Below are 27,211 nucleotides of genomic sequence, written 5' to 3'. Positions count from 1 at the left end.
GACCTTCACGCTGTTCGCGACCCTAGTACACTCCTGGAAATGAAAAAAAGAACACATTGACACCGGTGTGTCAGACCCACCATACTTGCTCCGGACACTGCGAGAGGGCTGTACAAGCAATGATCACACGCACGGCACAGCGGACGCACCAGGAACCGCGGTGTTGGCCGTCGAATGGCGCTAGCTGCGCAGCATTTGTGCACCGCCGCCGTCAGTGTCAGCCAGTTTGCCGTGGCATACGGAGCTCCGTCGCAGTCTTTAACACTGGTAGCATGCCGCGACAGCGTGGACGTGAACCGTATGTGCAGTTGACGGACTTTGAGCGAGGGCGTATAGTGGGCATGCGGGAGGCCGGGTGGACGTACCGCCGAATTGCTCAACACGTGGGGCGTGAGGTCTCCACAGTACATCGATGTTGTCGCCAGTGGTCGGCGGAAGGAGCACGTGCCCGTCGACCTGGGACCGGACCGCAGCGGCGCACGGATGCACGCCAAGACCGTAGGATCCTACGCAGTGCCGTAGGGGACCGCACCGCCACTTCCCAGCAAATTAGGGACACTGTTGCTCCTGGGGTATCGGCGAGGACCATTCGCAACCGTCTCCATGAAGCTGGGCTACGGTCCCGCACACCGTTAGGCCGTCTTCCGCTCACGCCCCAACATCGTGCAGCCCGCCTCCAGTGGTGTCGCGACAGGCGTGAATGGAGGGACGAATGGAGACGTGTCGTCTTCAGCGATGAGAGTCGCTTCTGCCTTGGTGCCAATGATGGTCGTATGCGTGTTTGGCGCCGTGCAGGTGAGCGCCACAATCACGACTGCATACGACCGAGGCACACAGGGCCAACACCCGGCATCATGGTGTGGGGAGCGATCTCCTACACTGGCCGTACACCACTGGTGATCGTCGAGGGGACACTGAATAGTGCACGGTACATCCAAACCGTCATCGAACCCATCGTTCTACCATTCCTAGACCGGCAAGGGAACTTGCTGTTCCAACAGGACAATGCACGTCCGCATGTATCCCGTGCCACCCAACGTGCTCTAGAAGGTGTAAGTCAACTACCCTGGCCAGCAAGATCTCCGGATCTGTCCCCCATTGAGCATGTTTGGGACTGGATGAAGCGTCGTCTCACGCGGTCTGCACGTCCAGCACGAACGCTGGTCCAACTGAGGCGCCAGTTGGAAATGGCATGGCAAGCCGTTCCACAGGACTACATCCAGCATCTCTACGATCGTCTCCATGGGAGAATAGCAGCCTGCATTGCTGCGAAAGGTGGATATACACTGTACTAGTGCCGACATTGTGCATGCTCTGTTGCCTGTGTCTATGTGCCTGTGGTTCTGTCAGTGTGATCATGTGATGTATCTGACCCCAGGAATGTGTTAATTAAGTTTCCCCTTCCTGGGACAATGAATTCACGGTGTTCTTATTTCAATTTCCAGGAGTGTATATCCCACCACGCTCGGTAACAACACTAATGCACTCTGGTGGCCGTGATCTGTGACAGACAATTGCAGCTCTAATCATTTACATACCCGCCGATGGTGTGTACGTACACGAAGTTGCATTGACGTCCGACTATGTATTCTGGGTGCTTAAACGTTTTTGTCAGGCAGTATGTTTAGTTTACTTGAACACGGTGCTAGACTGCATCGAATGTATTCTGGAAATCTAGAAACACGTAATCACTATCTGCCACCTTATGGATTTCAATAACGAGCGAAATAAGCTGACTTGCAGACGATCGCTCTTTCCGGAAACCACGTCGATTCCGCCACAGAAATTGTCTGGTCTCCAGAAAATACGTCATACGCGAGCACAACGTAGTTCTACTGTCCTCCCTAAGCTTCCTGACTCGAATCAATCGAGGCGTCTCTGGGATGATGTCGCACCTCGAGAAGTCGCACCCGGCTTATGTTAGTTAAACCTTTCCTGATTAAATTCAATTTTCTCTACATTTCAAAACTAAAATGTCAAATACTGTCTTCCTTTGTGATAAATAACACACTTTCACAACCAGAAGTGATTTAGAGTGACCGATTTTGAAAATCTAGATCGCTGTTTTCATGTGAACTTAAGATTTTCGACTTAAATTTTTAACTGTTGAATGATTTTAACAGGATGGCAATTATGGAAAAAATTATAACACATCAATACCACAACTCATTTAATCTTTATGCGAGCATTTTAGGTCACACTTTACCGTGACTGTTATCGACATCAAACGAAACAACAAGTTTACTGATACCCGTCACTGTTTATCTCCACGACGCGTTTCAAACGCTTAAAACTCCATCATCGAGTGGTTTTCCATTTGTTATAATGACATGTATGTATGCGTTGTGTTACGATTTTTAGAGGAACTTATGGCACTGTCTAATGAAGAAAAAAACACTATTTCGAAACATGGTTCTCTGTTTTTTCACAAACTAAACGTATATCTAACGGTAAAAATAAAATAAGCACAAGAGTACCTACAGTAGTCACAGGTTCCTTTCATTGCCATAACACAACACATGTATACTGTCATATTTTGAAAACAAACATGGCGTCTGGAAACTATTCGGTACCAAGATCATACAGCAGAAAAGAAGCCTTAAAGGTACAAAGAATATACATCATAACAACATTATTACAGAATGAGTTTTAAAGGATTTTGGAGATCTTTGTTCTGAGGCGTTGAATACATGCATTGGAATAAATATTTCGGGTGCTGTATGAATTCGATTTTGTCGAGTTTATACACAATGAAGCGCCAAAGAAACTGGTATAGGTATGCGTATTCAAATACGGAGATTTGTAAACAGGCAGAATATGGCACTGCGTCTAGATAAGACAAGTGTCTGACGCAGTTGTTAGATCGGTTATTGCTTCTACAATGGCAGCTTATCAAGATTTGAGAGAGTTTGCACGTGGTGTTCTAGTCGGCGCACGAGCGATGGAACAAAACATCTCAGAGGTAGCGATGAAGTGGGGATTTTCCCATACGACCATTTCGCGAGTGTACCGTGAATATCAGGAATCAGGTAAATCATCACATCTCCGACATCGCTGCGACAGGAAAAAGATCCTCCAAGAAGGGCTCGAACGACGACTGAAGAGAATCGTTCAACGTGACAGAAGTGCAACCCTTCCGCACACTGCTGCAGATCTCAGTACTGGGTCATCAACAAGTGTCAGCGTGCAAACCATTCAACGAAACATCGCCGATATGGGCTTTCGGAGCCGAAGGCCCGCTCATGTATTATTGATGACTGCACGACAAAGCTTTACGCCTTGACTGGGTCCATCAACACCGACATTCGACTACTGATAACTGGAAACATGTTGACTGGTCGGACGAGTCTCGTTTCAAATTATATCGAGTATGGAGACAGCCTCATGAACCTATGGACCCTGCATGTCAGCAGGGGGCTGTTCAAGTTGGTAGAGGCTCCGTAATGGTGCAGCTGGAATATATCGGACCCCTGATACGTCTAGATACGACTTTGACAGGTGACACGTATGTAAGCATTCTGTCTGATCACCAGCATCCATCCACGTCCATTGTGCATTCCGACGGAGTTGGGCAATTCCAGCAGGACCATGCGACACTCCACAGGTACAGAATTGCTACAGAGTGGCTCCAGGAACACAGTTCTGAGTTTAAACACTTCCGCTGGCCACCAAACTCCTCAAACATGGATATTATTGAGCATATCTGGGATGCCTTGCAACGTGCTGTTCAGAAGAGAACTCCACCCCCTCGTACTCTTACGGATTTATGGACAGCCCTGCAGGGTCCATGGAGTCGGTTCCCTCCAGCACTACTCCAGACATTAGTCGAGTCCCTGCCACGTCGTGTTGCGGCACTTCAGCGTGCTCGCGGGGGGGGGATACACGATATTAGGCAGGTGTACCACTTCTTTGGCTCTTCATAATCAGTAACGTAAGGATTAGTACATCTCTCTGCACGTTTAGGGATGTCAGCGGGTCCAAGCTAGCGAGCTAGAGTACGTGTTCTCTCCCGGGCGGTCTGCAAGGATGGCGCGTGATAAGAGATAGAGGGGGCGGGGGGAAAGCACCGTGGGAACCTAGCTTATCTCCTGCGCAGCCGCTGCAGTCCCCACGCCGTGCAGCCAATAAATAACAAGCTGCACATGGATTTCCACACGCAGTCTACCATTATAACACCTGACAATCAGCTGAGACAGATGCACAAATAAAAGGTTGTGAGCTAACGCCTGCTTCAAAAAACTGAATTTACCAACAAAGTTTAATTTCAACGTATCAAAATTCTGTCCTAGCCCGTTATTCCTATGCCCACTAAAATAAGCGCCACGTTCAGGAAACAAAAGGGCACTCTGAAGAATGTTTATATCGTTATTTTATTATGCTTTTACAGGGTCTCAATAACGAATTCGTAAGTCACGAAGCACTAGCTCATTTCAGGAAAGACGTAATGGTCAAGTCGTAGTTATGGAATCGTCCCGATGTTCACCTGAAGCAATGCAGGAAACCAAAGAAAAGCTTGTAGGAAGGCCAGACCTTTAGTTCGTTGTTTTTCTTTTCTGATATCATTATGTCACATTGTGCGTTGAATTTCAGCTATAACGCCGATAGGAGAATCGTAATAACAGGTACGATGATTGATTTTTATGAAGAGACAGAATGAGCTTACCTGTAATTTTAACTTCTTAATGTAACAAACCCGAAGCCTTGAACGGGCAGTGAAATGTGTGGTCACATAGCACGTTAAATGTTTGCAGATACCTTCTCGAGTTTAATGAAAATGAAATACAGACATAACAGAAACATCCGAAAATTGTCAAATCTGCTCGGCTGTCATGGAATATAGGTTACAGACCCCTGGCGACGAAAGAACTTACGATTCGATGAAAATCTGAACAAAGTCCACTAAGGCATATACATTTATTGGCGTGAGAAATACTAAGTGCTCGAAGCTTTGCTCCTTCCCGACACGAAGTGGACTGCCGTGTTACGTGATTTGTAAGCTCAGCGGAAATGACAGCGTTGCTGTTCGCTTTGAGAACAATAGACACGCATACAACGACCCTAACGTTTTCTGCAAGGAAAGGGAACACTCGTCAGCGTCTTCTGCAGTTTCTCATAAACAGATGCCTTGTCATCCAATATACTAACGTGGGGTCATGGGCACGCAAAAATGCAGTTATTGTGAAATGTAGCAATTTTTGTGGTTCCTGGAAACTGTGCACTTTAAGCACACAACTATTATCAAGGTTCTCGTGAGACCCTGTTTTCAAAATCTGGAAATGTCCAATATGCATTCCTGCTTTAAATAAGATAAGAACTAAGAAAGAAAGACCGGCGTCCACTGTCTCAAAAAAACATGCAATGACATAAATGCAGTGCGGTAAACGCTGTCACACTCTTAGATACAGTGCAACGGGATGACATACCTCCAAAGTTCTTGACAGCACTGTTGACTTAACGGAACTACGAAGTGTATTATGAAGAACTGCGCTGTAATTGTCCTTAGATTATCTTAATGAACACAATGAACTGAAAGTCGTCTCGCTTTGTCACATAACAGAAGTACTGATGGGTAGTGTGGTTTTCTTCTAGAACGTAGACTGATTCAACTACATCTTCAGAACAGGGAGGGTGCAGAAATTCTAGCCAGTATACAAGAATGATGTATTGTGCTGTGGTCGAAGTTCATGAGGGCGAGGACAACACTTTTGCTGCAGACACTTAATAGCAGTATAAACAACTGCTAATGCAGGCTATTACTTGCGCTATAAACCAACTGAAAACGGAGACGTTATATCTAGATAAGTGACAAAGGTATACCCGTTTTTCGCATTCGCGTCCTCCATGGCATTTAGCTGTAGAGGAGACCGTCAGAAATGATCAGCCCTTAGAACAATTCCTACATTTCAGTGACGCTACTGCTTGAATTTCGGAGCTCCCCATACCAAGCTACACAGAAATATATATGCAGTAGCTTTCCCGCTTTGGGGCTCAATACATCAATACCAGTGACAATTTTTTTGAACGGTTTCTAATTATTTTCTTCTATGTAACCTAGTCTCTGCTTGCTTACAGTAGGTAGTACAGTTGCACATGTCGTCCCAAACGCATCGAGTGTGGCGCATTGCTCCGAGTTTTGTGCAGAGACAGTTTTCTGCTGCGGTACGGATACAAGTACATCAAAGTGTGGGAGTTACATGGCGTGACAACTGGAAACGAACTCGAAAGTTGAAGTACGCCAGACAGCGCGATTCTTGTGAGCAAATTGTCTAAATTGTAGACAGATTCACCGTGAAATTCAGGCAGTGTGTGAACCAAATGCAAGGTCGCGTCCAGTCATAGCGTAATGCTGCCAACAATTTGACCAACCCGGCACAGACGTGGGTTAAGCTGATCAAGAAGGAAGACAATCAACATCGATGACATACGACGATGTCTAAGCAATCGAGGAATTGGTTAGCGGAAATCGCTGATTTTCCAATTGGTCGGTTGGTTGATTCGGAGGACTAAACAGCGAGGTCATCGGCCCCTTCGGTCGAGGGAAAGATGGGGAAGGAAATTGGCCGTGACCTTTCAAAGGAACCATCCCGGCATTTGCCTGAAGCGATTTAGGGAAATCGCGGAGAACCTAAATCTGGGTGGCCGAACGCGGGTATGAAGCGTCGTCCTCCCAAATGCGAGTCCAGTGTGCTAACCACTGCGCCACCTCACTCGGTAGATTTTCCGATGACGAGGACGTTCACGGCTCCGTGATCGAGGGGCGGATTTCTGTCGTCGAGGAATTGAACGATTAGTAGAACGTCCCATCGCTTGTTTACAGAGACTTTGTGACAGTGTGCGGGAAAACAGTGTCACTTTGAGGCGTAGTGCAGCATTCAACAAGTTATTAACGACTTCTTGTAGGTAACTTTTTACGGCTGTCAAGTATTTGAAGAAATGCGTTTTAAGCTCCCAGGTATACGTATACGCCTTTATTCTCAACCGGTTTCAGTTCTAGCACACATCATTACGTGGGGAAAGCTGTACATCGACATACACTATGTGATCAAAAGTAGCCGGACACCTGGCCGAAAATATCTTAAAAGTGGTGCCCTCCATCGGTAACGCTGGAATTCCAATATGGTGTTGGCCCACCCTTAGCCTTGATGACAGCATCCACTCTCGCAGTCATACGTTCAGTCAGGTGCTGGAAGGTTTCTTGGGGAATGGCAGCCCATTCTTCACGCAGTGCTGCACTGAGGAGAGGTATCGATGTCAGTTGGTGAGGCCTGGCAAGAATTCGGCGTTTCAAAACATCCCAAAGGTGTTCTATAGGATTCAGGTCAGGACTCTGTGCAGGCCAGTCCATTACGGGGATGTTACTGTCGTGTGATCACTCCGCCATAGCCGTGCATTACGAACAGGTGCTCGATCGTGTTGAAAGAGGCAATCGCCATCCCCGAATTGCTCTTCAACAGTGGTAAGCAAGAAGGTGCTTAAAACAACAGTGTAGGAATGTGCTGTGATTGTGCCACGCGAAACAACAAAGGGTGCATGCCCCCTCCATGAAAAACACGACCACAGCATAACACCACCGCCTCCGAATTTAATTGTTGGCACTACACACACTGGCAGATGACGTTTACCGGGCATTCCCCATACCCACAGCCCGCCATCGGATCGCCACACTGTGTACCGTGATTTGTCACACAACGTTTTTGCACTGTTCAATCGTCCAATGTTTACGCTCCTTACACCAAGCGAGGCGTCGTTTGGCATTTACCGGGATGGTATGTGGTTTATGAGCAGCCGCTCGACCATGAAATCCACGTTTTCTCACCTCCCGCCTGTCATAGTACTTGCAGTGGATTTTGATGTAGTTTGGAGTTCCTGTGTGATGGTGTGGATAGATGTCTGCCTGTTACACATTATGACGCTCTTCAACTGTCGGCGGTCTGTGTCAGTCAACAGACGAGGTCGGCCTGTACGCTTTCGTGCTGTAAGTGTCCCTTCACGTTTCAACTTCACAATCACATCGGAAACAGTGGACCTAGGGGTGTTTAGGAGTGTGTAAATCTCGCGTACAGGCGTATGAGACAAGTGACACGCAACCACCTGACCAAGTCCGTGAGTTCTGCGGTGCGCCCCATTATGTTTTCTCACCCTGTCTAATGACTACGGAGGTCGCTGATATGGAGTACCTGGCAGCACAATGCACCTAATATGAAAAAGTCTGTTTTTGGGGGTATCCGGATACTTTTGATCACACAGTGTATGAAGAATACATGAAATTCAAACAGAACAAACAATACGAAATTGCTCCATAATAGCACACACATACTTGATAACTTTCCAAACACTATGAAGCGTAAAAATACATTACTGTATACTAGACGATTCTTAGCTGTTAAAAACTAAGAATCATGGTATACACTATTGCACTTTTATGATTCATAGTGTTTTGAAGGTCATTATGGAGCAAGTCTGTACTGGGTATACAGCTATATCTTGTTTGAATTTAGTGTATTTTGATCTATCGATGTAAAGCTTTACCTCTGTGAAGGTGGCTGCTAAAACTGAAACTGGTTGAGAATACAGGTGTATACGTAAAGTTACTTAGCCGGTCATGATAATATATTACTGACTCTTTTAAATCTGCTCGTATATAATTACACGATAGTTTTTTTAGAGACTACAGAGTACAGCAATAATGATATGGTCGGCAAAAACATATCTGTAGAAATCGTACTATTATTCGTAAAAGTATCATTACCCAGAAGGAATCAACATATCTACTACCTATAGTTGTGGATCTGATTAACTGCACGGGACAATATTACATGCCCAAGATAGGACAGCTTCCTTTAGAGCGTCTACATCTTATGGCATAGCGCCAAACAGCCTACGAATGTACTGATAGAGAAGAACATGCATTCGAGCTGTGTCAGCTGCACAAGCAGCTTTGTGGCCGATGAAGCGCCGGACATGTTAAACTGACGCCACGTCAGCTGGAAGAGCAGCCAAGGAAGAACCTGAACCTGTCATCCACAGAAGAGGACAAGAAAACAATTGAAGGATACCACTTCGGCGTCTACAACTTTCCCCGCCTACCGGTCATTGTGGATATTGCCCCACAATAAGAATAATCCAGAATCGAAGAAGGAGCCGAGTGGCGCCTCAGATCATCACGATACGATATTGCACAAACCGCTCTGCGATTCTGAATTCGCCACTACAGCGTCTCCCGCATACGCAGTCAACACTGTAGTCCAAATTTACGCGAGAAAGTATTTTTGTCAACCGCAACGTCACTGCCTTTACTCCAAGCCCGTTGTTGCCAGAGATGGCTCTGGCTCGGCTTCGGGATAAGCAGTGCAAAGAAAATGCAGCAGCACACGTCGGCCAAATTTGGGACCTGTAGTAACGCTCTAACGATATAACAACACTCTTTTGCTATACGACGAACCACATTCTCGAAGATCGGACATTCGTCTGCAGCTCAAACTAAGTAAGTCTGTTGTATGATGTCCTCTCGCGTCAAAGGGGCACATACAGGGTGTTCGGACATGCCGGTTACAAAATTCTAGGTCTTGTAGAGGGCAGTGAGTGCATAATATTTTGAACAGGAACCCATACCCAGAAACGTACCATTTTCGTTGTACGACTGTGGGATAACGTTAAGACCTCTGCAGTGGCGAAATTGTTCGACGTATAACATCTCTGAACACACGATTTTGGGGGCCCCGTGAGTGGCGAACGCTGCGTCGCGCTATTGGGGTGACAGCGGGACGAGAAGCCGATAGGGCAACGAACGGTCAGTCGCTCGGTACGAAAAGCCAGGTACGAACAAATAGTCCCGAAACGCGAAAAAATAATAGCTAGCGTGGGAGCGACGACACGTCAGCAGTTGTGCTCATTGTTCTCCGCGAGATGCTGACTGCGGGTCCGCGACGCCGCCGCTCCGGCCGGCACAACGGCACACATTCCAGCTCTCCACTCACCACAAAGATGGACGGACCGTTCGACTGAGACTAAAAGGCCAGCGCTGGTCATCTCGTACCACGAAATCGGACAATGTGACAATATATGACCACTGCCGATTCTTCCCAGTTCGTTATTCTGGTACTTTCCACTGTGGTGCACATCTCTAATGACTGAAGAAGAACACGAAGAATTGGTAACACGTTATCGAGTGATGTGGCGTGATATCTGAGACTCGAGGCCAAATCGGAGGACATTTAAAGTGTTAAATGCCCAGTTTATAACAAAGACCACCTCTGCTGAATAAGGAAAGAAAGGGAGGAACTAGTCGTTTGGACGGCGATTATCGGTGAAACAACCGGTTATCGGTTATAACGGTTCTTTACGTCTCCAGTTTAACCCTACAGTTAAAACCACTCAAAATAAGCTGCTTATAAAATAGCCGATTTCGGTTTTTTATTGCTGTTACTTTGCGTAAAAACGCAGATTTAGGACAAATATTTAAAAAATTACGATTAAGGTGATGAACTATAACATTACGATCGATATGGGGATGAGACTGTGGCAGAAATCAGTCTTCGACAAGTCTGGCCAAAGTCGAGGAAATGGGCGCGGCGGCGGCGAGAGCGGAAGGTCACTAGCTGGTGACATTCCTGCATCGTCACTTTCGGATGGTATCAATTTTCCACCCTGGAGCAACCACAATTTAAGATTTTAGTTGTTATCCCAAGTTTATAGCGCGTCAAGAAAGTTATAGCTACATCAATCAAATTTACCTTCTCTCACAAGGGACACTGTGACCGTTTTCTCCATATATGACACGTCGCAAGTATTTTGTGGCTTCTCCCGCGTTTAATCTTGTAAACCAATGGAGGACTATGTTTAGTTGCTGCCGCACTTCCGAACTAGGGATGGCATCATTCTATAATACGAGGACGACAGCGAGGGGCCAGCTGAGGGCCACGCCACACGGCGTCTCTCTGCAATGCTGTCCAATTCTTACCTCGTGTGTTTCTTGCTGCTTTCTAACTGCAGGCGTTTTTGTAAAGTAGTGCTGGTCGTTTTTCCCAATTTCTATAACAACCTAATATTTCAAAGCAGTGGAAACTTTGGTAATAAACATTACTCGTTTAAAAAAAGTTTCATTTAAAAAAATTAAAATTTTTAGCACTGCTGGTATGGCAAATTGAAATGCTAGTTTTTTACCCGGTTATTACTAAAAGAAATGGAAAAAACTTGTTATAATCGAGAGAAGTCCGCTTGATTAGTCGAGTCGTGACGTGCTTGACGATCATTCAACGGGTCCGAGTTCGATTCTCGGCCGGACTGGCGATTTTCTCCTCCAGTGGACTGGGTGTTGTGTTGTTATCATCATCATCATCATCATCACCACCACCGACGCGCAGGTCGCCCAATGTCACGTCACCTGATATAAGACTTGCACCCGGCGGCCGAACTTCCCCGGACGACGCCTCCCGGCCACCAATGCCTAACGATCATGTCAGTTTTTCATCGAGAGGCATCAAATACCGAAAATAGCGATTATTAAGAACTAAAATATCGGTATCAGTTTTTGCCATCCCTAGCAGTCGTGGCATTGATGAAGTAACCAATCCGGTTTCATGCAGTGCAACGAGGGAACTGATTCAGCTGTACTCTCCACTACTGGTATATGATTTCTATTCTGCCACACCAACAAATAATGCCCCTACTGAAGTTTTTTTTTTCTAATTATTCTAAGATTTCAACACTTTGACACGATTAAAGGTTTCGGTCCCCTTTCACAAAATATTATTGTTGCCTTTAGTCACGAAGATCTTTAGTTTGCGTCCTTGAGCTCACAGATAAAGAATAACAGTCGTGTCATCGAACCATTCAATACTTTCCTCCTCCATTGCATAAATGCGTGCCACGCAGTATGCAAGCTGCAGCATCTTTCAGCTGTGTGGTAGGTTCGGGCGCATCCAATCTGCACATTGATCTGTCCTCGGAATTGTCAGTCTGAGCTTCAGGTGTGACGGACAACATGTCTACTAATAGCCTACGATTAAATTTGTTATTACCCATATGTGTTCCTCATCTAGCAGCATGTGCTTATTGGTGTGGAACCTCACAGCCCGCAATCCCTTGCTGGCGTTGAGCTAAACTGAGGGACGAACTATCACTGATTAACATCAGTCCCTCGTTGCTGCATGGGTCTTCCATCCCAAACTCAAAAAAATCCCAAACTCAAAAAACACATTACTCTTGTGGCCGATGGACAGATCCTCCCCCCCCCCCCCCCAATCCAGGAAAGTTTAAATTTGTTGGTGACTTTATTAGAAGAAAATTATCACCGCCGGAAACGTTCACATTCGATGGCACCTGATTATCTTACACTCAAAACACGAGGCGCTCTTCAAGGACGCAAACCACAAACACAGGCAGACTACTGTCCCCTAGCACACAGAAACTCCTACCTCTGTGCTGGTACCTTAATTGAAGTGCATCGGGCAAATTGATGTTCCACAAAGAAACGTACCATCCCTGATGACGTTTCAGCTCTCGAGCGTGATTATGCCGTACCGCACTAACAACTATGTTGTTACTGTTGCAGAACGATTTCTCATAAGCATATGCACTTCATTATAGGCCTACCTATTATCGTCAAGTCTTAGTTTATCTATCCCAGTTTTATATAACTTACGAAGAAAAGCACATAATGGAGCAGCGCTTGTAAATTTTCTATTGGAACCTTTCTTACGCCAGTAAGCATCAACTGTTCTGGAAATTACAGCGTCGAACATACACGTCAAAGCTCGTACCGTCTCGCAACATTATGACACTGACTACCAATTTTACGTTGCCCGATCACATCAGTCTTTGAAAGTATCTAGCTACGCATACAGATTTGTAACAACAGAAACAGCACATAAAAACTGTAACTGTATTTTTACAGATTAAATTACGTAAGAATCTGAAACTGATGGTTGGTGGTTAGTAACCTTTCTTCTTCAAATTAAAGGCGACTACAAGTCATTGCTGGTTCAGAAACCGAAACAGAGAAAGCAGCAGAAATCCTGTCGGGCATCATTTCGCTTCAAAACTGACACTGAATCAAATCCCTTCTGGTCATTCGGAAGTAGCTTTTCCACGTATTCACTAAACCGCTTAACCCCCAAGGGAAAAGCTGTGGCGGCTCCTTTAAAAAAGACACGACAGATTTCCTACCCCATACTTTCCTGTCCCGTGTCCCTTAATGAGCACGTGATAACGGGAGGCTAAACAATCTTCCTTTCTTCCTTCCGTCCTCCCTCAAAACTGGCATTTACTTTAAATGCAGTAACTGAGAAAATATGGCGAAGAAAACAACACGATTTTACCGACTGTAATGGAAGTCTCAAGCAAAGAAAGTTAACACTACTATTACGAATTACAGCAGCAGAAAGAAAAATAGAAAACATTTCTGGGAAAGAGAAAACGACGGGAGGAAGCTCTGAATAGCAGGGTGCGAAACTGGTGGTTTACATTTGTGGGTGACACTGGGATGGCAAGCTGGCGACCCACGGCTGTGAAATGTCACACCTCGCCACTGAACAGCAGCCAGTCCTGCTACGGCCCGCAACTCACAGGTGACGGAATGACGCTTTTATAATTTACACGTTTTTGCCATACGATAAGTACTTCAATTTCCCCAAACTTTCGAAGACGAAGGGTGCAAGACGTACTAACAATACAACGCGTACTACACAAACAAGGAAATATTATGAACGCAATAATTGGGGAAGACTGGCTAATTAGAATCGCTTGCTCATTACGTTACCGCAAATAATGACAACAGAAACATACAGCTTACGTGATCAAATTTTTTTGAGTATTTCGTGGATACTTTTTGACGAATTGCTTCTGTCTCGGATTTTTCGGCGTGGCCGGTATTGTCAAAGGTTCATCCTACATTGCTGGTGGCGGACAGGACTCTAGCTCGCATCCGGAGATACGTCGTCACGTCAACGTCTGAGCGCTTTTCCCTGGTCGTCGTTCTCCCCTTGCTGCTTGCGACAATGCTTCGATGTTGTTTCTTTGTTTCCCGAAGTGCCGCTCAGTGACTCACTGGAGCATATCGGTTCCATTTTTCCGCAGTACGTCACCGAGCTCTTACATACATGTTCTCCACGAGCTATTTTATGTGGAACGGCGATTTTTAAGAAGAGGTGGCTGCCATCGCCACGGGTAGTCCATTTAATCCAGTGGTTGCCAATTTCTTCACGGAGAATATCGAAAGACGGGCGCTACAGTTGACACCTCGTGAATCTTAGGCGTGGCGCATGACGACGATGACACTTTCGTCGTCTGCAGGAACAGCTCGGTCACTTCCTAATCCAACTGAAGTCTCCACGCCAACATTATATTTACTGTGAAGGCAGAAATGGGCTGAAGTTCCCCTTTTTGTATGTGGTGGCTGCGAGGAATGGTAATAACCTGGGACACTGTGTATCCAAAACCGACACCCATCGGCAGATACCTGTACAAATTGTCAAATGATCACCCGAGCACGAAATGACGAATGACTAACACGCTCGTAGCACGCTCAGCGCCTCGGATGCGAGATGCAACACCTGTAACGCGCTAGGAGGAGAAATGGGTATCACAGCAGTTGCACAAGAGTGTCATAAAACCTAACACTCGGTTAAGTGATATGTCGGAAGAAATGTCGGTACGACCTTTTTGCCATACACGTCCAGCGTGACAGAGAGAATCATTTGTATACTGCACAAACACGGAGTAAGATTATTCACAAACCGACCGAGAAGATCGAAGCGTGTGTCAGCTCAGCAGAGGACAAAAGGGACTCCCTCGAAATGTCGGGAATAAACTGCACACCGTGTAAATGTAGAATAGCATGTGGGAATGATTGGACGGTGCATCAACAGCACCGTGACCCGACATAAACGGTATTGCAGGTTTGCACAGGTAGAGAAATCGTCCGTGGTGGAGCACGCGCTGTGTGAGACCGACCACGTAACAAAATTCACCAACACGGAAGTTCTCACTGTGGAGAAGAGCTACCACGTGCGCTTGTTCAAGGAAGCCACAGAAATCCACAAATATGACAATAGCTCCGACACGATGGAGGAAAGCCGTAAGGGGAGCCGGAGGTGCCTATGCTGCCCATGTTAAAATCACTAAGTTTGAGGAACATTTATGAGTAAACTACCAAATAGAAAAATTTGATTTTTTTTACACATAGAGTGGTTTAGTATTGCAGTTATGACAGAGGGATTTTGGAGTATCTTTTCTAGTTTCCTTCCAATTATTTTTTTTATTCATGATCCAAATTTTTTTACAAATAATTGCTTTATAATTAAACTGAAATGAAACTACTGAACATATTGCCAAATGGCTGTGTTACAATATAAGTTTGACCACTAGGAGTGCTGTATAAAAATTTCATCTCTCTAGCTTGAGTGGATTTTGAGAAAATGTTCCTTATATTCGAAAAATTCTAATTTACGGGAATTGGCTATCAAAGTTTCTCAATACATTCCTGCACTATAGGATAGATTATCAGGGTCTTCTTCTTCATCCTCCAAAAGCTTCCTCTTCTGTCTTCTTTTCTGGCCTGTTGTTCCATCATACTTCATATGCCTTTCTCTTCTTTCTGCTCCTCCTATCCTTTCTCTGTCAATATTTCTTAGTGCTCGTACAGTGTTCACCCCAGCTGTAAATCCTAATGCCTTCAGAACTTCACACTTCACACTGTTCCCTTGGTTGTAGGTTGCTATTGCATCAGAAATGCCAAAGTGCAGTGTTTTTATGCTTACAAACACCCTTTTAGGAATCACTTTCCAAATCAAATTGTTTACGCTCTCATTAGGATTCTGCGTCTTTCCGTGTAGACATTTGTGTAACAATTCTGGCTGTGCTAAGTCATGAAAAATTGGTTTTATTACATTTATCACAACTGCTGGCAAACCATATTTGTGATCATAGTTCTTTTTTGCATTATATTTGCACCAGGAATCTTTTGGGCACAGGCTGTGTTGAGGGCATTCATTGGAAGAGGCAGTATGAAGGAACAATGCCCACACTGCTTTTCGCATGTCACTAACATTACTAGTATTTTGCCTTATAGCATACCCATAGTATCTCTGTAGACGTTCAATCACCTCATCAGTAAGCCTGCCCTCCCTCCTATTGTCTTTCCATAACTGAGCTTACTTGAACCCAAAGTTTGTTTGAGCATTCGAAGCCGTGCACCCATACGCTTTTGCACATGCCCAATGCATTCCAACTTTTCAACTACAAATTCATTTCCATATGGTTTCAGTTCCTCTATAGTCTTGAAACCTTTGGAGTCACCATCCCCAAGGTAGTGTTTGTACCTAACGTTGTATCTGGGAACTGAACGTTCAAAAATTTGTTTCACTCCACCCACTTCCATTGCTCCACTTGATCCACTAAAATTTGCCTCACAGGTTCCACTGTGCTCTCCTTTGATTTTATTTTTGCACCTACAATGTTTTGATAATATTGCAACATCTATCACTTTTGCACTGTCACCACAAGTAGCAGTTACAACCCCATTCAGGGATTTATGGCCCCTCTTTTGCCAGGAACCATCTAATGCCACTACCAAATCCCTAGAACCACCGTTCATTTCTACAGATTCCTCCACTGCTTCCTTCATGGTTTTTAAAGCCACATCTTCAACAGAGGATCCTAACAGTTCACAGTAGTGCCCAAATTTGCTTGGAGGCGATGGCAAGTTCATAATACCACAAAACAGTTTACCAGCAGCAGACCCTTTTCCAATGGATCGAAGACCATACACAAGTCGAACATTCACATCAAACACTCAAGATCGTCCATTTTCACCAAAGAGACTGGCATGTGAATTGTAGAAAGTCACTTGATACTTGCAACATGCACAGATTATCTTCATCTCACAAGCTAAACCGAAGTGCTTTGTTATCTTTAGTCCTACTCCTACACTTGAACACATTTTGCACAGAACACTTTCTTTCAGAACAGAAGATAATAATCCAATATTCAGTACTTCGTTAATATCATCACTGTCACTAAAATATTCACGAAATCTGTCACTTCCACCAGTCAGCTTCTTGCTAGAAGATGTCACAGGGCTATGGCCGGCCATGTGTTGCTTAGCAGAAGAACGCACTGTTTCAGTAATTGTAATCGCAACTTGGTATTAGTGTTAATTTTCTTTTCCCTACGTTCTTCCTCTTCTTATATACACGGTTACTAAAACGTGGCATCGTAACCAGAACAACGCTTTACACAAGAAGTATAATACTACCAACAACAGGTGCAACACTGAACTAATTCGAAACGGTAAACAGCAAAGAGACGATGTTCCGCGCTCTTAGCGTTTCATTTGTCACAGAAAACAATGTAGCCAACCCTTGCACACTCGCTGTATGCCTAACATAAGGCGCTGTATGGGTAACAGGCCGAGAAAATCCCAAGCAGTTCGCCAGGAAGTCACGAGAGGGTGTTAGATGCATTCAGCGGCCGCCCATTTCCTCTGCAGGCGTGGGGGAAAATGGTAATAACTCCACTTCTAGGGCGAGTAGAACAATATTTCAAAGTTTACATTAAAGAGAAATGTTCCAATTAATTTTCGGTAGCAAAAAATCGTAATTTTTTGGATTTGACCACCTCCGGGTCCCCTTAAGTGAACGGACCCTGAATTAACATGCTGGAGCAACCGTCACAAGTAGCAAGGGGGAGAACCTCGCGATAATGACGAGGGAAAAGCCCTCGGACATTTGCACGAAATGCAGATGTATATACGTATAATTTCCGGTCGCGAGCTCGATTCCAGGCCGCAATAAGCAATGGAGGGTGAACCTGGTAATTCCAGCTACTCGTGCTGGCGAAACGTCAGGACAACAGGAAATACTTCAGACTACGGAATATTTATAGGAGCTGCTGCTTTTATTGTCATGTCTGCAAATAACTTAAGCTGAAGTCAGTCAGAGGAACGCCTGTGCAGCGTGTGCGCGTCGGAGCTGGCGTAACAAGGAGCTGTCGTCTTTCTCGGTTTGTATGTCCTAGACGAAAATCTGTCACATGCATAAGGAACAAGGAACGCCCAAACATGTGTTCGGAACACGAATGTTGTCTTCCTCGTCTGAAATGTAGAACAAACTTTGCAAAAAAAAAAAAAAATGGTTCAGTAGGTAATAGAGTGGCTCAAAACAGTATTATTCTCTCCGTTTAGCGTAAATTTTTGCGAAAACGAGTACAATAAAAGATGACAATGAATTCCTGCTGCACCTTGATTTCCGTGGCATTATGGCCATAAGTTGGATGCGATAGAATTTTTTACAGTCTTTTGTAGCGTTACCTCTAAATATTTGGACAGTTGTTTTTCCAGTTGTTTTTGCACGCGCTAGATAAATTGGCCTCACCCATCTAGCAGCGCGGCCGGGGGAGGTGGAGATGTTCTTATCCAGCTGAGCTAGAGTCCTGTTTTTAATGACCTCGAAACTCCCCCACTCTCTCTCTCTCTCTCTCTCTCTCTCTCTCTCTCTCTCTCTCTCTCTCTCTCTCTCTCTCTCCTCCCTCTCCTGCACCCCCCTCTCTCACCCCCTCTCAACCCTCTCTCTCACCCCCACCCCTCTCTCACCCCCTCCCCCTCCACCCTCTCTCTCACCCACCTCCCCCTGCCTCCCTCCCCCCTCTCTCTCTCGCCCCCCTCCCTCCACCCTCTCTCTCTCGCCCCCCTCCCTCCACCCTCTCTCTCTCGCCCCCCTCCCTCCACCCTCTCTCTCTCTCACCACCCTCCCCTCCCTTCCTCCCTCCACCCTCTCTTACACCCTGCCCCTGCCTCCCTCCACCCTCTCTCTCTCACCACCCTCCCCTCCCTTCCTCCCTCCAGCCTCTCTTACACCCTGCCCCTGCCTCCCTCCACCCTCGCTATCACCCCCTCCCCCTCTCTCCCTCCACCCTCTCTTACACCCTGCCCCTGCCTCCCTCCACCCTCGCTATCACCCCCTCCCCCTCTCTCCCTCCACCCTCTCTATCACCCCCTCCCCCTCTCTCCCTCCACCCTCTCTATCACCCCCTCCCCCTCTCTCCCTCCACCCTCCCCTCTCACCCACCTCTTCCTCTATCCACCCTCCCCCTCTCTCCCTCCACCCTCTCTATCACCCCCTCCCCCTCTCTCCCTCCACCCTCCCCTCTCACCCCCCTCTTCCTCCATCCACCCTCCCCTCTCTCACGCCCTCTTCCTCCCTCCCTCCACCCTCCCCTCTCTCTCACCCCCTCCCCCTCCCACCCCTCTCTCTCTCACTCCCATCACCCCCCCCTCACCCCCTCTCCCTGGCTCCCTCCCAACGACACAAATGAACAACACATAGCTAGAACAAGTGAAACGGCAGCAGAAACCTTGTGCTTTGCTGACTGACAACAGCAAAATAACCAGTGCTTCAACGCGTCACTAACAAGGAAAGCAATACCACAACATAATAAACCGTAAGTACCACACTAGATAGCGCGATACATAGCGATCCCCAGTCTGGAAGAGAAAGAGGAATCGTTTCACTGTTTGCAGAAGCTGTGGAATATGTGGTGGATATAAAACTAACAGCAGGCACAACTAATAACGTCATGTGAGATACGTGAACAAATATATATCTCTATTATTTCCAAATTCAGTATCCTAGATACTGAAGTACTTTTAGTGAACAACAAATAAAGTCTTAACTCGTGTTAACTGTATGTAAACTAACATACAATATTCGACACCTAATATAGCTCCTTTGCAATAGTAATTATTTTTGGGCCAAAAATTCGTATAACCTATAGAAGAGGATAATATGTAACAGTCATTTTTTATAACAGAAATTAAAGAAAATCTTACTGAAGACAGCACACAACGTGCTGAAACATTTCAGGCAATAACAAAACTATAAAACGATGCCTTACATACGATCTAATTCCTTTCCATTTCTTCGTAACAATTACGTAAAATAAGAGTTACAACGTGCAAAGGACGATCGTGTTATCGAAGTTTGTTAGGTCGAAACAACGCAATGCGCTGGGTCAACAAAAAGAGAGCAGTACTTACTTGTAGGAGCCGTGCGTGTTGACGCACTTGCCGTGCACGCAGGGGTCGTCGCGACACTCCTCCACGTCCTCGCTGCACGACGGCCCCACGAAGCCGGGCGCGCACCGGCACTTGTACGTGTCGCCCATCGACGTGCAGTCGGCGCCGTTGCGGCACGGCATCGACGCGCAGTGATCCTGCAGCTCGCAGTGCTGCCCTGAAACACCACCACAGCGTCACGAGGCGTAAGGCCTGCACAACTTTCAACTCTGCATCTGCGGAACTGTCTTCGAGATTATTAGCATTTACATGGCAGGCACTACAGAACTCGACAAGAAACGTCCTACAAAAATCAAAAATCACTCCAACTCGTAAGAAACTACTGGAGGTGTGATGTTTCTAAAGGATACAGGAAACTGAAGCCGCCAGTCTGCTTTGGTACTAACACCTCGTGAATACGAAAAAACCCGGACAACTGCGAGTAGCACTCGCGCTCTAAGGTTTCTGTGCAAACTTAATTCTTAATTACACGTACTCTTATCGGCCAGAACATTATGACCACCGACCTACTATCGGTATCAATCGACCAGGCGTTAGCAGCGTAACCTGAGGAATGACTACTGGTACTATCACTGAGCGTGCTCTCCGTGTGTTGAACGAGGAAGGTGCACGATGTGTTTGAGGTTGACCTACGGCCGGAGGCTCAGCACGAACATTTCGGAAATTACGCGTCGTGTCTAGAGATGGGGGATCCGCTCTTGAACTAATTCATAGAGTTGAATTTTTCAAAGGAGTGAACAATCAGTGATTCAGAAAAAAAGAACGGTAGCTCCAAACGTTTCCCACGGCAGAGAGAGAGAGAGAGAGAGAGAGAGAGAGAGAGAGAGAGACGGAGCATATCAGCGGCACCTCTGCTGGTCAGAGCACAGTGCACGCCACACAACACAGCCAGCGCCGGCCTCTGCCCTGCTTCTGCCTCGGCTGCCTGCATCGTGCAGTGAGCGCCCCATTGGAATTTGTGTTTCACATATGCCGCGCCGTCCCTGTGCTTCCTCTGCCGTCTGGCGCAGCTTAACTTCGCATCGCACTCTGTCGGCGATCGTTTCAGTCGCACGTCCTGCCCTCTGGGCAGTTGATGCGAGCAACAGGACAGAGAGCCACCTAGCGGATAACATAGGAACTACTTGCAACAACCTGCTCGCAAGGGAACGGACGATTTGTCTCGGAGCGGGTGAGTTCACCGCTTCCCCCACCCTCGGAACTCGCCCGCTCAACGCTCACCCCACCGTCTCGACTCTAGCCAGAGCGTTGAGCAAAGCGACTCAGGTGTCACTCTGGTCTCTGCGGTCTCAGCTCACGCAGTAATACAGCTCGTGGCTCGACCTGCTCGACTCAGCGCCTCTGCATCGGAGTTCGTCCCTAGTGGATATTGTTCTTCGTAGTAATACCGCTATGTATATTACATTATTATGTTATGTATACATCAATTGTTTTTATTTAATTTTTATTTGTTTAAACTGATTAGATTAGGTTCCTGATGACTCCTCTTACTATAGGATTTTTATCATGGACACTCAAATTTACGCTTTAATTACGAGCGAACCGATAAACGTATCGCAAAATGTGATACACCAATATTTTCCTTGTTTTATTCTGCGTAAGGCTATATGCAGCACTTTCGTTTTACAGTCAAATTTATATTTTTTTTCTTATTCTGGTACGGATTTTGCGATTTTAGGCGTCTTCAGAAGGAAACATTCACTTCAAAAATATATGGCTTGCGGTGTATTTGTATGAGGTTAATGAAATTTTAATACATTATAGCCAAATATATTGTTAATGTAAATCTCAAGTTACAACATTTTCCGATCACCCAAAAAACCACGATAGTGCAAAATAAATCAATAATCAAAAACTTTGTCATATCGTGGAAATTTCAATAAACAATACAAAATTCTTACTCATTATCTGTGTTACTTCAAAATAGGATCAAATAAGATCAAAATACAGGTATAGTACTGGAATAAACCAAGTTTAAAGGGCAATGTGCCTTCCATTTATTTTCTATTGTAAATGAGTGGTGAGTCATGAAAAAGAGCTAATTCATTTCAGGGAGTGAACAGTTCTGATCCAATCTCTGAAAAGAACAGTTTTGCCCATCTCTAGTCGTGTCGGCTGTTCGAGGAATGCTGTGGCGAGTGTCTTCGACACGAGGCCAAGCCGCGTCCAGACGTCGTCCGGTTGGGCGGCCACGTCTCACTGCAGGTGGCCAGACTGGTCAAACAGGACATACGAACAACTGTGGCGGAAGTAACATCAGACTCGAATGCTGTGTCTGAACACACAGTGCACCGAACACTCCTAGCGATGGGCCTCCGCTGCCGACGGCCCGTGCGTGCGCCGATATTAACACCACGACACCGAAATGAGAACACCAGCCTACAATCTGATATAAGACATGTGTTGTCGTGCTGACAAAAGGCTCCGAGGAGGGAGAGAGAAAAACGTTAGGCAGTTACAAGCGGAAACATCCGTGAAACACTTGCTCTCTTATATGCTGTGCATATAGGCAATGTTTTGTTAACGTGAAAAATTCCAAGTTGTACCGTGGTTCCGTGTACACGTCAGACTATAGGTCCCTCTATAACTCGATGGGTCAGCCACTTCGAGGGCTTACCACCTCCAAAAGGATCATTTGTGGTAAAGCACGGTGGTGTTTCAATCGACCTTCGCGTTGACGTGAACTTTACATATCGCCACAATGTCGCCACCGTTTTGTGACACAATTGTTATAACTGTGACTCGAGAGCAGCTAAAGTAAGAAAAACTGAGATCTTACAGACAGACATCGTCATTATGGTCGGTTCTTCAACGATAGCAAATACTAAGAGCCAAAAAGAGGGAATTAGTAAGCCAAGTTGTGCTTTCTTTTACTGAACTTATTGACACCGAGTCAGGTACGAATATCGGACGGTGGTAGCAAAAACACTTGGCTTGTGATAATTTAGAATCAAAATAGGGGAAATAAAAATAGAAACAGAGGTAAAACTTACGTGTGAGCCGGGAAAGTGCTTCAAAACTACGTAAGTTACATCAGCGCCACAGTGGCCCTACGAGATACCATTTTGTAAAACTGATAATTATTTTTCCCAAATAAACTTAAAACATAATAAATAATTGCGAGAGTCCATAAACACAATATTGCTAGCCTCGAATTAAGAGCGAAACTGCAGAGAGATTATTGTATTGTCTGGAATAAGGCGAACACAATCAATAATTGCGATTCACTATAGATCATACACAGCAGAAACGTCCTCAATAAGTTGTGTCAATCGTGATCAGAATAGTGGTCTTTGTAGTTATGTCGAAGCTAAGTGAATTCGAACGATGTGTTTGGTGTTTCACGAATTACCGTATCGAACATTTCTACTACATATACGAAAAGCGGAAAAACGTCGCCTACCAAGCCACAGCGTGGACGAAACTGTTGGTTGGATTGGGGAAGGAGACCAGACAGCGTGGACATCGGTCTCATCGGATTAGGGAAGGATTGGGAAGGAAGTCGGCCGTGCCCTTTCAGAGGAACCATCCCGGCATTTGCCTGGAGTGATTTAGGGAAATCACGGAAAACCTAAATCAGGATGGCCGGACGCGGGATTGAACCGTCGTCCTCCCGAATGCGAGTCCAGTGTCTAACCACTGCGCCACCCCGCTCGGTAACGAAACTGTGTGTCGAGTGATCGTGACAGACGGCGAGTGAAGAGAATTGTGACGAAAATTGAGAGGACGATAGGTGGAAAAGTAACTAAATGTCGCACGCAAAAACCTTCTCGGCCTCAAAAGAACACTAATGGAGTCCCATAAGCTAGGAATTGCAGGGCAAGCCGGAATTCAAAAATCACTCAACAGTAATGAGTCTTCTTCCACACTGTTTCCAACTTCTGGCCTAGTTTACGTCGCAAGAGTGAAACATACCGAGTGTTTTGTTACGATTTGCGCAGCCATGTCGTGGTATTCCATGGGCCCCAGGGTCGCATCATGTGACATCCCACGGTACAATATCTGTTCCCAAATGGCGACAGGGCCGCTGTTTACACAGCCTCTCTGCTGGCCACCACAGTCATCACACCTCAATATTATTGAGCCTTTGGAGATCGCTGTCCACCTCCGCCATCGTTATTTGAATTGGCCACTATTTTGCAGGAAGAGTAGTACAAGCTTCGCTTTAAAACCACGCAGGACCCGTATTTAGTCATTCCGAGACGACTGGAAGCTGTTGTGATTGCCAATAGTTTACTACACCGTATTAGGCGTGATAATGTGTTGTTTCACATTTTTGTATATAGGCGACATCAATCGGATTTGGAAGTTACTGGTATCTTGTCGAATGTCATTCGTAGCGCAGTAGTGAATTTAGGCTTTGCTTTCAGTTCCTCCTACGTCGGTACCCCGAGGAACGTCATGTACAACTACTTTCCTTGTGGAGTTAATTAAACGACGGTCTCATTTCTTTAGCTTTGCAGTTAGGACAGACGGTGTAACCTTTTTCCTCCACACGCGAAGCCGCGCATGTAAACACACGCACACGGGGCGCAGCGCTTTTTCTCCGGCAGTGGCTGGCGTGCGTGTGTGTTGTCTAAGATCATTGTCTGTTTACACGCGGAGCCACCTGCCACCTGCTGCAGCCTGTTGAACAACCAGCCACCTGGTTCTGGTGCTCCCGGACGTACAGCATCAATACGACTGTCACTTTACGTTGCTCCTTGCGACCTCTCGTGATTTCTCGTATTATACATTCCGTTTCTGGTTCACTATCTTGCTTTTGGAAACCATTATTCTTTCCCGGAGTTATTGTACTACTGCAAAAAGTGGTGAACATTTGTACACTCGTCGGATGGAGAGGAGAAATCGAAGCCATTGCCAGTTCGTGGCCTTCTAATATAAACCGTGGCGACGCGTTAACAAGTTGCTTTATTGGACTACGAGCAGTAAGAGCCTCTAAGTGTACTGCTAGATCAACGCATGGCGCACAGGCCCGAGAACATCTCTGTGCGTATCGAGCACTTAACACTGATTCTTTCGTATCGAAGGTTATGTACCAACGAGCCAAACTTACTTAAATGACAAAATTACTTCAGAACAGATCTGACACGACGTGGTGACTCTGTACAGTATTAATCGTAACTTAGCCTCACTTCTTGACGAGACACGCGCAAGCATACAGAACTTTGTAGCAAAATGACGGAAGGAATTGCAGAGAATCAATGATTGGATCAGGGACCCAAAACGCAAATAAATGTAGCGTTTTGCACATTAAAAGGAGAAACTATACAATACTGCCCGATAACGCTGCCAGTGATCTATCACTGGAGACAGCAACAAACGTTAAATAACTACAAGTAATAGTTCGGAACGACGTGAAATAGAATGGCCACAAAACTAATTTTACGAGAAGCCAATGTGTGGTTAAGATTCATTGGAAAATGTGTAAGTACATAGTGACTTCAGGAAGTTATATATGTCGTCCCACGCTAAGACCATTGCCGAACAAGAGTGGCGGACTGTCAAGAGAGACTACACATTCCGGGTTTCCTACAGAGACAGTTATGCTGCGATAGAGATAGCAGAGGCATCGCAGTGTGTGAGTGAAATGGAGCAGCAACTGCAAATGTACTTGACAGCTGAAGTGCGACGGACAGTACAGGATGTTTCAAAAAGGACTTTACAATTTTGAAAATTCATATAAATTAATTCATAGTACATACAGAGGTGACTGTAGTGTCAATAAAACCATTGACACTACAGTCACCTCTGTATGTAGTTCTGTAGTGCCGAATCGCACGGTAAGGAGCGCTAGCGGCAGTTGCGTTAAAGAAGACTGCCGTCACTGGACCTGAGCGTAGTAGCTGTGTGTTTTGGTTTGAAGAATGGAGGTCGGCGACAACAGTTCAGCGTAATTTCTGCACCAAGTACGCTAAAGCTCATCATGAGTGGCATAAATATTTGGTAGAACAGAGAGTGCTCGATAAGGTATGGGAAATCATCTGACGACGTCGTTGTCAACAGCCCTACGAAATCGACCCGGCGTGCATCTCACGAACTGCAGATCCCACATACGACTGTTTCGCGTGTGTTGACAAACGGTTTGCATTTGAAACCGTACAGACTGTGACGATCGTACAAGTAATAAAAGACACTGATAAAATTGCTCGCAAGATCTTCTGTGTGGATGTTAAATCGATTGCACGAGGATGAACATTTCTTGGACACAATCATCTTTTCTGACGAGTCGACTTTTCACTGCAATGGAAAGTTTAACACACACAATTTTAGGATGTGGAGCAGTGAAAATCCACATCAAACATTGCAACATGTTCGTGGTAGCCCTAAACTGAACGTTTTTTGTGCACTGAGCAAGAACATCGAGAGAACCATAAACGGGATAGAGTACCTGGAAATGTTACAACAATTTTTGATACTATAGATAGATGAGGATGACCAAGAACGAAATGTTTACTTCATGGAAGAAGGTGCACCACCCCAGTGCCTGGCTAACGTCGGCGATTTTCTCAGTGACTGCTTTGAGGTCAATGGATTGGCCATGATGCGCCAATTGCATCCTCCCCCCCCCCCCCTCCCTCCACCCTCACGTTCCCCAGACCTGACACCACTCTTTCTTTTATTGGGATTTATCTAGGATATCGTGTTTGTACCTTCTTCGCCGGCTTCTCTACCTGAACTTAGAGCACGAATTTGCGCTGCTACTGAGCAAGTTACAACTGCAATGCTACAACAAGTTTGGGAAGAAATTGACTTCCAATGGGATGTGCGCAGGATAACCAACTGAAGCCACATACAACATCTTTAGTTTAAGGTAAAATAAATTTTGTGTGTTTCGCTACAAAATAACACTAAACCCAGCTCTATATCTTCTTGCAATATATTTATATGAATTTTTAAAGTTGTGAAGTCCTTTTTGAAACACACTGTATGATTCTTGTGGGCACAACGTCTAAATTGCACACAGATTCGGAGTGAAATGTTGGCGGTATATAGGCCACACGCAATTTCGCCAACAGCCCTAATGATATGGTGCCATTAATTTGATCAAGGCTGCATAGGCGTGCATAACTGTGAACGGGAAGGATGTGGAACAATGACAGCAATGTGGAAGCAATCGAGGTTTAGATAACGCAACAG

At 45.7% G+C, this 27,211-nt stretch overlaps 1 protein-coding gene across 1 annotated transcript in view; it reads right to left on the bottom strand.

Moving 5' to 3' along the window:
- Positions 1-27,211, bottom strand: part of LOC126185209 (neurogenic locus Notch protein) — a 391,153-nt gene that overhangs the window by 109,953 nt on the left and 253,989 nt on the right. Inside the window, exon 4 of the mRNA XM_049928093.1 lies at positions 20,033-20,228. Within this exon, the coding sequence (XP_049784050.1) occupies positions 20,033-20,228 (196 nt within the window). The remainder of the gene's footprint in view (positions 1-20,032; positions 20,229-27,211) is intronic.

The sequence above is a fragment of the Schistocerca cancellata genome, chromosome 4 (assembly GCF_023864275.1).
Source record: "Schistocerca cancellata isolate TAMUIC-IGC-003103 chromosome 4, iqSchCanc2.1, whole genome shotgun sequence".
NCBI classification, from domain to species: Eukaryota; Metazoa; Arthropoda; class Insecta; order Orthoptera; family Acrididae; genus Schistocerca; species Schistocerca cancellata.
The sequence above is the reverse complement of the archived record's forward strand: the minus strand, read 5'-3'. Positions and strand labels throughout refer to the sequence as shown.